Below are 13,371 nucleotides of genomic sequence, written 5' to 3' on the forward strand. Positions count from 1 at the left end.
AACGTAAATATAAGTTGCATCTGTGGTTACGAAGTATCCTGCTAGGTGGGTGGCTCTACTTACACTCATTGTGCCGGTTTGTGTTTTACTCACAACCCGCTTTCACCAAGTTCACTGGCATACACAAAGGTTCCCAGTAAGAAATGAGTACCACATGTGGTAGAGTATGGATTTGGCACGGTCGCTATTCCTACCGTAAATAAGTTTTGCTTGAAAGGGCTAAGTAGCTGTTAAGGTATCGTTATGTTACTATAAGTTGAAAAAGTCACGTGATTAATTAATCGGCTAATAAGGATGATAAGACCGCTGATTATCCATGAGGACTTCTTTAAAAAAATTTCATAAGTAGAAATTTCTTGCTGACTCGAGATAGGGTTTATTGATGTTCTGTATCAATTCGATGTCCTTTCAAATTTCCAGCAGGGCTAATACAAGTATTCCACTTATGAATGCGCGCGAGTGTGTGCGTATTTGTGTATTCTCCTTTTCCTCCCTATTAACGGAGGTGCTCGCTTTGCCTGCCGCCACTGGACAATTTTGTATTCTTACATGCCAACCAACGGCAGTTTAGAATGTCGTTCAAAGGAAACGATTGACGGTGCGCGCACAGACCGCAGTCCACAGTCATATGTAGATTCACTGGCATATCGGACGTATCGCCGCACTGGGCGCCGACATAACCGAGTGAGAAGTATCAGTTGATACCTGTAAGCGGGCACTAGTCAACAAATACCGCAAATACTACCATTTTAGCCAGCAGAGGCAGGCTTAATTAATAAGTAAATACAAATACAAATATATCAAATTTAATGCGAGCTGAATTATTTGCGGTGCCGAAAGTGCGAAAAGGTGAATATTTCACTTGTCGCGTTGTTGGCGCCGCCATTGTACGTGTATGCCCGCTGACGGCGCATAGTAGTGCTCTTGATTTGCTTGTCATTGTTGTTGCGCTGTCTTATCGCTTCACCATTGTTAGTGTGTATGGTTAGTAAATGAAATATTTACCTAAACGCGATTACAATAAATGAAAATATTGTGCAAGTGGAAGAAGAGGAAGAAGAATAAGCAAGTAATAGAATAAACGAAAAGCACGTCGAGTGGAAGTGGGAAAACAAAATGCAAAATATTATCGCAAGCATTGTGAGTGAACAAAATCCACCGACTGGCGCAAGACGTCGATGAGACGCCACGAGAGAGGAGGCAGCCTTTGGCGCTTCGTAATCTGAATATTGCGATTACGATAACGATTTTTTGCCTGCGGTTTGTCGCTCGGTCGGCGCGTTTTAGTTAATTGAATTTGCTGCGCCTACACTATCGGACGAGAATTGTGGTAATACAGACACGCCGCTGAAAATTCACGTCGAGTCGTCGCGTTGTGCCAAGTGTTGTGGTTGTTTACTCTTCGGACAGTTGGCTAGTGGTCGTGGCGTCCAACTTTCAGTGTGTAACCGGGCGGCGCAGTGTAGCGGATCGCAGAGGTTTCGTTGGCCTCTCGCTTTTGGATGTGTCGCGAGCGCTAGTGATAAGCGTGTGCCAGCGTAATCGGGCAAATAGTGTTAAATGTAATTAAATTAATTATGCGCAATCGACATACATGTATATATAGGAAAATATAGAGCTACATACATATGTGCTATAGAGTGTGTCGATGATTGTGAAACTAATCAAATGATTGTGTTTAATTCAATGTAATTGTGCTTTTTAAAACAGTTATGTGTAAAATGACGCTACCGGCCCAATAATTAGTTGCCTGCTTTGCCAACAGTCGGCCCACAAACACATGTGTGCACCCATTTTCGCAGAGAGAGAGCGTGTGTGCTTTAATTATTGTCAAGTCTTCATTGATTATTTTATAAATACACATTTTAGTCGATGTTTTATAAATAACTGTAAGCAGCAAAGAAAAACGACAACAACACAAAATGCTTGTCGATTCCCGACACACATGAGCACAAAACGCAAAAAACCGCAAACTCGTATACACATAGAGAGCTGCCGATAAAACTTGCTTCCGCCCTTGTTGGCATCCCTTCCGGCTTCGACTGCAGAGCCAAGTGCTCCATCGGTCGGTCGGTGCGGTGGCGTGTGTGAGCAGGCCTGATAGATCATTGAAGGCTCGTTCGTCCAACACCCGCCATCCGCCACTCCACCTTGTGGGGTCGACCTGCTGTCCTTTGCTTTAAATTACTGTCGGAAATTTAATTGTCGAGCCCATGAAGATGATGACGCTGATGACGGTGTTATCAGTCGCCTTTGTTGTGTGAAATCGAATGTTGTCGGAAAAAGTGTTGTGGGAGCTATTGTAGATGAAAATAGTGACCAACCAAATACATACATTCAGACATACCTACAATTATAGTCATCGCAATGTAATTAAATTGGAAATGAAAAGTATATGTGTGTTTGTATGTGTGAGTTGTTTTGTCAGTGTCAGCGTGTCAGCTAAAGACATGAGTAACACTTTTTCGTGTTGTTTCGCTTTACGAGCGTTTGGTAGTCGAAAGTGATAAAGAGTGACAAGCTTTATTGAGTGTAGATAAAATTGGGTGTGTGTACAAGTGTATATAAATATATGTATTTGTATAAGCACGAATTTATATCTACAAAAATAGCTTATTGACTATTGTTTTGTGTACACCGAACACCTTTACCGATGAGTATGCAACAAGTGGCTAAATTTTATGCGTACTCAGCGAAATGTTTTATGAGGCCCCAATGTCCGTATAATAGGCTGACATATATTTCTGGGTGTTCCTTCAAGTGCCAAAGAATATTTGAGCTTCACACACACCACATTTAATGCTGGTTGTGGTGAAATCTTTAATCATAAAGGTCGATTTGATAAAAAATATATGACTTCTTAACCCTAAAGAAATAAAAGCCACACATGAAGTATATTATTGTCAAAGACTTTTTGGACGACTTTCAGATAATTTGACGACATACTAATGTACACACTCAAAACATACGGAGGTCTTCTACATATATATATATAAGTATGAGAATAGTATTGTTTCACAAAAAAACCATATCTTATCAGACGCGCCTTTCCGGAGAATGTTGCTGTTCGCTGTTTTCTGTTTTTCCATATCGTTTGTTTGCTCCAACACTTTCAAGGGATTTAGTTTACATGAGTAATTAGCTGTGTGACTCACTCGACTATTTATGCTATAAATATAAATAAATGACTATTTTCTACATTAAATTACTCAAAAAACTACAAAGGTGTGTTGTATTCTTTGTACTTTCCCACTTAAAAGAAATTTATAAATGTTTTCATTGCCAATATTTATGCAGCAAATTACAATGCCTTACTTTCTTCAGCCACTTGTTAACCAGTTGCGCTGACAAAAGCTTCGAAATATTTTAATTAAACTTTAATTGGAGCCAATTGAGTCTACCTTTTTCGCGGAACACACACACATTCATATTCGCTTATTCAAACTTTTGCATTTATGTAGGTGTGTGTATGTATGTATATGGAAGTAAAGCGCAAAATTTACACATAAATTCCACTGAACTAAGATGAAATTTGTGCGCACCCCGCAGCAACAACAACAACAATGCAACAAATTAAAATGTCAAACGATCCGAGTTAATTAATTCGAAGAGCCAAATTAAAAATGAAGAACAATAAAACGAAGGGAAAAGCAAACAAAAGAAACAACAAACAACACGGCAAAATAGAAGAGAAATTTCGAATAGTTTAGAAAGTGAAATCAAAATCGAAAAGAATGCTAATAAAATGCGCACGTATGTATGTATGTAGACCTACTTACATACATACATACACGTGCTGCACAGGTATTCATATTAAAATGAAATTGCGTTGATAGTAACGCTCGACGAATGTCATCGAAAGGGAAAAGCAATAATAATTGAAATGAAGTTTAGCGCCATAAATTGAGAGTGAAAAGGTTCCATTTATAAACTGAAGCTTTGTGTACAAATGTTGACAGGCAATGTTTACAGCAACATATGTACATACAAACATTCCGTGGAATATTTGCACATATTGTTGTGTTTGTATGTATGTATATACATGGAGGGCCACTGAGGTATACTTGTAGACCGATGTTTTACATGATTTACGGACAACCGCTTGCTTCCATGTAGAACTAAAGGGTGATTTTTTAAGAGCTTGATAACTTTTAAAAAAAAAAAACGCATAAAATTTGCAAAATCTCATCGGTTCTTTATTTGAAACGTTAGATTGGTTCATGACATTTACTTTTTGAAGATAATTTCATTTAAATGTTGACCGCGGCTGCGTCTTAGGTGGTCCATTCGGAAAGTCCAATTTTGGGCAACTTTTTCGAGCATTTCGGCCGGAATAGCCCGAATTTCTTCGGAAATGTTGTCTTCCAAAGCTGGAATAGTTGCTGGCTTATTTCTGTAGACTTTAGACTTGACGTAGCCCCACAAAAAATAGTCTAAAGGCGTTAAATCGCATGATCTTGGTGGCCAACTTACGGGTCCATTTCTTGAGATGAATTGTTCTCCGAAGTTTTCCCTCAAAATGGCCATAGAATCGCGAGCTGTGTGGCATGTAGCGCCATCTTGTTGAAACCACATGTCAACCAAGTTCAGTTCTTCCATTTTTGGCAACAAAAAGTTTGTTAGCATCGAACGATAGCGATCGCCATTCACCGTAACGTTGCGTCCAACAGCATCTTTGAAAAAATACGGTCCAATGATTCCACCAGCGTACAAACCACACCAAACAGTGCATTTTTCGGGATGCATGGGCAGTTCTTGAACGGCTTCTGGTTGCTCTTCACCCCAAATGCGGCAATTTTGCTTATTTACGTAGCCATTCAACCAGAAATGAGCCTCATCGCTGAACAAAATTTGTCGATAAAAAAGCGGATTTTCTGCCAACTTTTCTAGGGCCCATTCACTGAAAATTCGACGTTGTGGCAGATCGTTCGGCTTCAGTTCTTGCACGAGCTGTATTTTATACGGTTTTACACCAAGATCTTTGCGTAAAATCTTCCATGTGGTCGAATAACACAAACCCAATTGCTGCGAACGGCGACGAATCGACATTTCACGGTCTTCAGCCACACTCTCAGAAACAGACGCAATATTCTCTTCTGTACGCACTGTACGCATTCGTGTGGTTGGTTTAATGTCCAATAAAGTAAACTGAGTGCGAAACTTGGTCACAATCGCATTAATTGTTTGCTCACTTGGTCGATTATGTAGACCATAAATCGGACGTAAAGCGCGAAACACATTTCGAACCGAACACTGATTTTGGTAATAAAATTCAATGATTTGCAAGCGTTGCTCGTTAGTAAGTCTATTCATGATGAAATGTCAAAGCATACTGAGCATCTTTCTCTTTGACACCATGTCTGAAATCCCACGTGATCTGTCAAATACTAATGCATGAAAATCCTAACCTCAAAAAAATCACCCGTTACATATGATGACACACCTGTAAAGGTGTCTACATACGTATGCATGAAGTGCCAAACAATAGGGATGACATATGGCGAGAGGGAGAGGTGTGCAAATCATGCTATGAATGGCAAAAAATCTGCATTAGAAAGCTATTATTTACGTGAAATAAGAAACTACCAGAATGGAAAACACAAAATTAAGAAAATTTATATATATTTTAATTAAAATCATTAGTGATTGGTTACAAAAACTCTTTAGTGAAGCTTAAATTAAATCAGTTTAAACTGTATTTGAATGTGTGCAAATTTCCAATATTTTTATTTATTTCGAAAATGAAAGTGACTTCCTGACAAAGAACACTAAATTGCAAACGTTTCGACATTTTGTTCGAGAAAGTGTTTAATTGTTCACTAGCAATATTTATTTTATTTTTAGAAATTCGTAGACATTTTTTATTTGTTCTACATGCTTTAACAAATTCCAAGGAAATTGTTTTCACATTTTTGTATATTCATTCAAGTAAATACAACATTTATCACCACACACACATGCCTATGCAATTGTTGGAAGTTATTTTTGATAAGATAGCAGGTTCACAAGATAATAGACCCTTAAGTTTGTTGTGGTTGAAGTTACCCTGACTAATAAGCAGGGCTAATAAATGATAGTTATCTTGGCTAAAGTTTTGTCCAATTTCACGAAAAAAAGTGTTCTCATTTGCTATGTAAATTGATGCGTCCCCTGCCCTGTATAAATACTTGTATGTGCAACCTTCAAGCAACCCAACCTTTTAGCAACCGTTTCAAAATAGCGTTGCCAAGCACATTCTTAACGCTAACGGTTTTTATTCGGTGCAGCTTTTGAGGAGAAGCTACCCATTCGCTCAGGTGCGCGTCAGTTGAGTAGCATGGCACCTGTTTCATGATGAGGTGTCAAGTTCAACTTGAATGGAGTGCAGTAAGGAAACATATTTGATATACTCGTATGCCTTGCTTTGTTTCTGTGAGAATTTACTCCCAATCAGATCTCTTTGCGCGCTAATTATATAAACAAAAGTACTTAGCTTTCTTACCATTTTTATTATTTACTCTTAGGCTCCTTAGTAGGTACATGCTTATGTTATATGTCTCAAGAAGGTTTTGTGGCTGAAAAACTCTTCATGTTGCAAACATTATCTCGTCGCTTCGTTTGTACTTGCATTCAATTGCTACTTCTTAAGGGTATGCACATTTTAATTCTGCTTTCTCAGCAATATTTTAATTTTAACTCATTGTTTAGGGCTCAAGTTTTGTAATTTTCTTACGTGTTTTCATACATACAGACATACATATGTAGATTGTATGTGTGCTCACAATATTTACATAAATGACTTCAAAAAAATTCAACACTTTAATATACATACAATAAAACACACCTAGTCCTTTCTGGTTACGTACAGCGTTGGCCATCTGATCGGGAACGGTTGTCAAATTATGTTAATAAAAATAATTATGGTTTACTATAAAATCGAGAGTTGAACAGTTTTTTTCACAATTTAAATTTAAAAAATTTAACTTTATTTTAATGTTTTTTTTTTTTTTATTAAAAAGTGCGCAGTTTTAGATACATATGTGTTGCCAATTTTGTGAATAATGCTGTGCATTATCAAACCTCTAGCAACATTGTTCGTAAATTACTTATTGCCACTAAAGTAAGATGTTGACACACGTGATGCTTGAATGAGTTAGCAACAATCGCTAAATGTACTCAGCAATAGGGATGTGTCAAATTGTCAACTTGTATTTCAATGAAGACTGAAGAGTATTGATATAAGGGGGATTCTTATATTTTTATTGTAGTAAATGTTAACTAAAAATATCTAACTGCTTCTGAAGTTCTTTCCTTGCTTAACCTTCAAAGGAATTTCATTTTATCTTTGTAGTAGCAGCCTTGACTTCTGACTTGTCTATTCTCTGGTTTTGATTTGCAAACAAAAGTTGTGCGCATCCTAATGTTCGCTTACATACACATTTATATACACTAATGTACATACATAAGTTCGTATTAATGTTACAAATAGTAAGAAAAAACACCTTTGCGGAGTACAACAAACTCATTAAAGTATAGGAAGAACTAAAGAAAGCAACAGAAATAGCAAAACAAACACACCAGAAAGTACACAAACGTTCTTGGCAATTCTGAGGAGTACACTAAGCGACAATTGGTAGTACACAAGTCAGCTATTTTTATTTGCAATATTTCTAATCACGAAGTACCAGCCAGACAAGCTTGATAATATTTTCGCTTAATTTTTGTTTCAAATTTTAAAATTTACCACACTACTAGATATAGCAAAAATTTGCTCACAGTTAAGTGCTTTAAGGGATTACATGGGTTTTGTCGGGTAAAAAAGGCCTATTTTCAATATTTTTTCTTTGTAAAAATTGATTTATTTAATTCAAAATTTTTTCTGTCTCATAGATACATATTTAAAGAATAATTTCTTAAATTTTAAAACTCTTCCATTGTGACGTCATTTCCGGTGACCCCTCGAAAAAAAAAAATGCGTCCGCATTGTCAGCATAACTCCTGACAGGATCATTTAAATTAAAAAACAAAAATAAATGTTTTAGTTAAGACCATAAACTCGTGCTTGAACGATGGAAACACAAACAAAGAAAAAAATTGGAATGTTAGCAGACATTTTTTTTTAAATAGTTGTAATTGAAAACAAATCCTTCGGCTAAACACGAGTAAATTATATCACGAACACGTGTGCAAAATTTCATCAAGATTGGTTGAGTAGTTTTCGAGAACATTTGACAATCGACTTTGAAAACTTGGTTCCGAGAAAAACGAGTTTAAAGTTTTGAGTAACAGTAATACCTAACTTGGACACGCACGCCTTCCAGAGGCTGTATCTCCGAAACTATTATTCGGATCGACTTATTTAGGAAATATTCTTGAGATGTTGTAGAAATAACAAAAAAAATGATTTTTTGAACCCACGAAACCCACGTAACTCCTTAACGAAGTATTAACTAAAGAATTACCATATTAACAAGTTCGGTCTGAATACCCCATACAAATAATGATTTTCTCTCTAATGTTTCTGAAAAAATTTTAAGTCTGAAATGCTCTTAGATTTGATATGGTCTATTGGCTTTTGAGGCAAAGATCGCGTTAAATTTTCACATTTTTATCGTTTACAATGTTTTATCTTTTATCTGAGGCAGTTTTGGGATTAGGTAAAGGAATAAATATATGTATCAAATCTGCTCTAAGTTTTCCTAATGTTTTATTCCTAATCATTTGTATGTATTTTAACAAATATTCAGGAGTATGAACAGTTGACGGTTAAGCACTAAATCTTGAATCGAAAAATGCCATAAATTGTATTGAATGTACATTTATAAATATATTATTTTTTGTCGCTGAGAACTGCTCTTTGTCGCTTAGTGTATATTTACTAGCCATATCATTGTAACATTATAAAGGAAATAAAAACGAAAACAGAAAATCATTAAAAAAGCAGAAGAAGATGTTGCTTTCAGTGGCAATTTTTGCTGTTGATTAATGAGCGTTGTTTCGACTCGCTTCCTCTGTTCGCGATTGTTATTCCTTATTCAGGTCGAACAAGATTTTCTGAATCACACGTTTACTGCTCTTACATGCATACATATATACGTACATAGGAACGTATATGTGAAGTAAATATGCACATGTATTTGCAGCGATTTTTTTTTTGAGCTATTAAAGGCATTGTGTTGTTGTTGATAAGAAACCGTATTAGGCACGCTCGAATTTCACAGGAAAATTTTCCGGTTTGCCGATAAAACCATAATTTTTCGACAATTCTCTCAACGTTTATTTTTCAAAAGTTTCCACCACGAACCCGCTATTCTGTCACAGTGAAAGTGTGCACGGTGGCTGACAGGTGAAGCGAATGCCTGGGGCGTTAAAAAAAAAAAAATCTAAAATAAATTGTGTAAAAACCACAAACATTTCAAAATTTTAACACACCGAATATTTGAAAACCAGAAACAGAATACAAAATAAACGCTAAAACTCGTCACTCATCAACAATTGCAGCAACACATATCGCCGGCCGGTCTTTGGAGTAGCCTACCATAGGCACACACATACACACATACGGGTATTACACTCGAAATTCTGCCACATGCACGCGTTTTTTCTGCGCGTCAAATCCCACCTCAGTCTACATGGACCGTCAGCGACATCGGCATCGAGTACACCGCGCTCCACACCACCCCCCACGCCCGAGCCGCCGTACACGCCACCGCCCACGGAGCTGCAGCGCTCGAAATCGCTCAAGTCGATACGCGTGCGCAAGGTGTCCAAAGGATCGCTGAAGTCGCTGCGACGCGGCACCATCTGCGTCACAGTCAGCACGCACGCCTCCTCGGTGTTTTACAGTGACGAGGTAAACACATACATACATATTTCTTGACAACTTTCACATTCGTTGGGGTGAGCAATCGTTTAGTGGGGTATTTGTATGGCATGAGTAGGTTGTGTAGGTGCTGTTGTTGTGTGGGGTGGCAACACCACAACGAATATGTGTGTGTTTGTGTGCTAAGGAAGCCTTTGAAGTGAAATTTAATCGCATAAACGGGCATTTTTGGCTTCGTAAGACTTGTTTATCTGTGTTTTACTATGTGTTTGTGTGTTTAGGAATTCTTGTTTTTGTTTGTGCGTTTTCATTACATATTTGGTTTGAAATGAATGTTTAATGTTAATTCATCGCGAAGCGTTTTCTTGGCCATGAAAATTAATTCAATTATTCCACCATTTTTTATTTGTTGTTGTTGTAAGAGGTACTCATTACAAAGGCCGCACGTTTGTTTGGCAATTTTTTTTTGTTTCTGCGTCCATTCGCCTACTATTCATACCCACTGGCAATGGTCAGATGAGCATTCACCAACATTCAAACATTCATATGCGCGAACATACATACATACTATTGCACTTACAAATTCTTTATTTATTTGTATATTTGTATATGTGTGTGTGTGTTTAATTGTTGTATTTGCTTCTTATTGCATTTATTTCACATTTTGATTTTATTAACTACATTCCGTGTTGGAAATTACATTAGCTGGTACGTGTTCAGGCGGTGGTGTACTCGTATGTATGTAACTGTGTATTCGTATGTATGTATGTGTGTGTTTGTTGTTTGTTATTAATGCCAAGTGCATGTTACCGTTTTGCTGTTTTATGGTTCAAGTGCCTCTGCGATTACGTGTACACCTTCGCCTAGCGCTGCAGCGCTGTGTCGGTGCCTGATCGATCGCCTTTTAAAAATAAAATATTTTTATGCGTTTACAAATACATACATAAATACTCGTTCATAACATCACTTAACATAATATGCGCATGCCTGTATGAATTTCATAAGAAATAGTTTCTTCGGTTATTTATAGCATTGTGTAAAATTTAATTTATGTTTTCCGAATAAAATAAATTCATGCAATTGGATTGTTATAATTATTTTCAAAAAAAAAAAAAAATTGATTAATAGATCATTTAACTTTTGAATTTGGATAGTCTATTAGTTGGCTGGAGTGTCTAAAAATATAGTTTTTGGGATAACCATTTTGGGTTGTGATTGATAAGCTTTACATGACCATTATTTAATATTAGGCTTTGGCTACATAATAGCGTAAAAAACACCTCATTAAAGAGATCATCCCATGTGACGGCCAGATCATCCCATGTGACAGAGCGCTGGTGTAATGGATAAAACTATTAGGCACGTTCGAAGCATGATAGAAACAAATATATTACACCTTTTTTATCACATATATATTATTTTTATGGATTTTTGATTATTGTAATTTTTAACAATGGATCAATTTTACGTCGAATTCTCTATTCGATTTCACAGAAAGTTAGACGACAAAACTTGCGTAATCACTCATGGTAACTCTCAACTTGGATATTTTTATCAACAGCAAACTATTTTTTGTGGACATTCGATTACTAACATTTTACTATTATCTTGGATAGCATACATACATACATACATTAACAAATAACATATATAAAGGAATGTTAAACAATATTTCTATATACATAAAGTATTAATTAAATGTCTCTTTTTTTTCTCCTTCCTTCTAGGGTGACTACATTAAACATCCCGTCCTTTACGAGCTCAGCCATAAATATGGCTTTACCGATAATTTACCCGAGAGTGCACTGCCCAATCGTCTCGAGGAAATCAAAGAGGCGATACGGCGTGAAATTCGCAAAGAACTGAAAATTAAAGAGGGCGCGGAGAAATTGCGCGAAGTAGCCAAAGATCGACGCTCCTTGAACGATGTGGCTACGATTGTGAAGAAAAGCAATAGTAAATTAGCCGAGTTGAAATCGGAATTGCAAGAATTGGAGAGTCATATACTCCTAACGCAGGGCAACTCTGTGAGCAATGGCAGAGGTGAGTGCATATACAATTGTTTTAAAGATAATTTTAAAATTTAGTACTCTCTAAGGTTAGGGAAGAGAAGGTGAAGCTTCGCATAATAATCGCTTCGGAATAAATTTGTCTTTTTATCGATTTGTATCAAAGTTTACTGAGGTCCAATCTCAGTCAGTAAACAAGAATTTTTGAATTTAACCACCGAACCGTTTAAAAACAAATATGCGTTGAAGATTCGGTTCCTAACATCTTCATCCGCTATAGACGACACAGAAATTTAAGTTTTCCTAATCTTCAAAACTTCAACAAATCACCATCGGTAGTTCATTCATGAAAGTGAACTCCGTGCAGTGTAAGGGCTTACCAAGAACAAATATATTGGCCTTTTCTTTTTGTGCACATATATTTTCCTAGTGATTTTTATGAATTGGAGCAACAGTTGGCAAACGGCCAAGCACACATTATTTGAAATAGTCCATTGTTGCTATGACCTCGGTTGTGAAAAGGCCCCACATATGTGGTCGTATGCCTATTCATGATTTGTATGAATAAAAATTTAATTGAACAAATGGAAGACTTGATGTATGGCTGGCTGGCTGAAATACTGCATAACACAGCGCAATGTTGTATTTGCATGCGGGTATTATGTAATTCATATTTCGTCATCGCATCTGCTATTCTAGACATGTGCCCACTGGTAATTGTAATGTCTTTTACAGACTCGTACCTAAATGCGGAGGCATTGTCATTCGTTCGAAAGCACAGCACTTTCACGATGCGAACATGAAAATGAATTTGAGTAAAAAAATATTCCGACGAAGAAACCGATGATTACCGTTATGTAGGGTTTACATAAAAATCCGAGGTATTCACAATATTTTTTTTATTTTAATGGCTTAAATAATAATAATAAAGTCTCACGACAGTTTTCTTGCATTTTCCAAATACTATCTGAAACTATAATCCTTTTCGCATTTCATTTCAGACGGCTACTCCTCGAATTTATCCACGCCAACGTCCACTTTGGGCGGCAGCGTCAACAGCTTGGGCGGTGGCAATGGCGGCCTTATTGGTGGCGGCCATGAACAGCTTTCCACGAACGACAAAATGCTCATCTCACTCGAGAAGCAACTGAATATCGAAATGAAAGTGAAGAATGGCGCCGAAAACATGATACAGTCATTGGCGAATGGCCATCATGGGCGTGACAAAAAGCTCTTGGCTGAGGCGCAACAAATGTTGGCCGATTCGAAGGCAAAAATTGAATTCTTGCGGCTACGCATCCTCAAAGTGAAGCAGAACAAGGAACACGCTCACAAATTGTCCGCGCAGGCAGCCATAGCGGCCAGTGGCGATGGTGAGAATGGTGGGCAGCCGCAGCGGCTGGAGACGACGCTCGAGGAGCGCATCGAAGAGTTGCGGCATCGCTTGCGCATCGAGGCCGCCGTCGTGGATGGAGCAAAAAATGTGATACGCACCCTACAGAATAACAAAGTGCCCGACAAGAAGGCGTTGCAAGAGGTGAGTGGGCCCCTGACCATATA

General features: G+C 37.4%; 1 protein-coding gene across 13 annotated transcripts in view; it reads left to right on the plus strand.

Annotated features, from left to right (window-relative positions):
• The window catches only part of LOC105221278 (serine/threonine-protein kinase N), a 57,228-nt gene that overhangs the window by 22,074 nt on the left and 21,783 nt on the right, over positions 1 to 13,371 (plus strand). For 8 of the 13 annotated variants that reach the window (XM_029046393.2, XM_029046398.2, XM_029046396.2 and 5 more), the window contains 3 exons: positions 9,481 to 9,832; positions 11,530 to 11,845; positions 12,813 to 13,348. In XM_029046393.2, coding sequence (XP_028902226.2) covers positions 9,569 to 9,832; positions 11,530 to 11,845; positions 12,813 to 13,348 — 1,116 coding nt within the window. In that variant the 5' untranslated portion in view covers positions 9,481 to 9,568. Of the gene's footprint in view, positions 1 to 1,052; positions 1,563 to 1,611; positions 1,812 to 9,269; positions 9,833 to 11,529; positions 11,846 to 12,812; positions 13,349 to 13,371 lie in introns of those variants that run through there. The other 5 variants (XM_054234994.1, XM_029046397.2, XM_011198113.3 and 2 more) reach the window with 3 other exon arrangements.

Source organism: Zeugodacus cucurbitae, chromosome 6 (genome assembly GCF_028554725.1).
Source record: "Zeugodacus cucurbitae isolate PBARC_wt_2022May chromosome 6, idZeuCucr1.2, whole genome shotgun sequence".
In the NCBI taxonomy this organism is placed as follows: Eukaryota; Metazoa; Arthropoda; class Insecta; order Diptera; family Tephritidae; genus Zeugodacus; species Zeugodacus cucurbitae.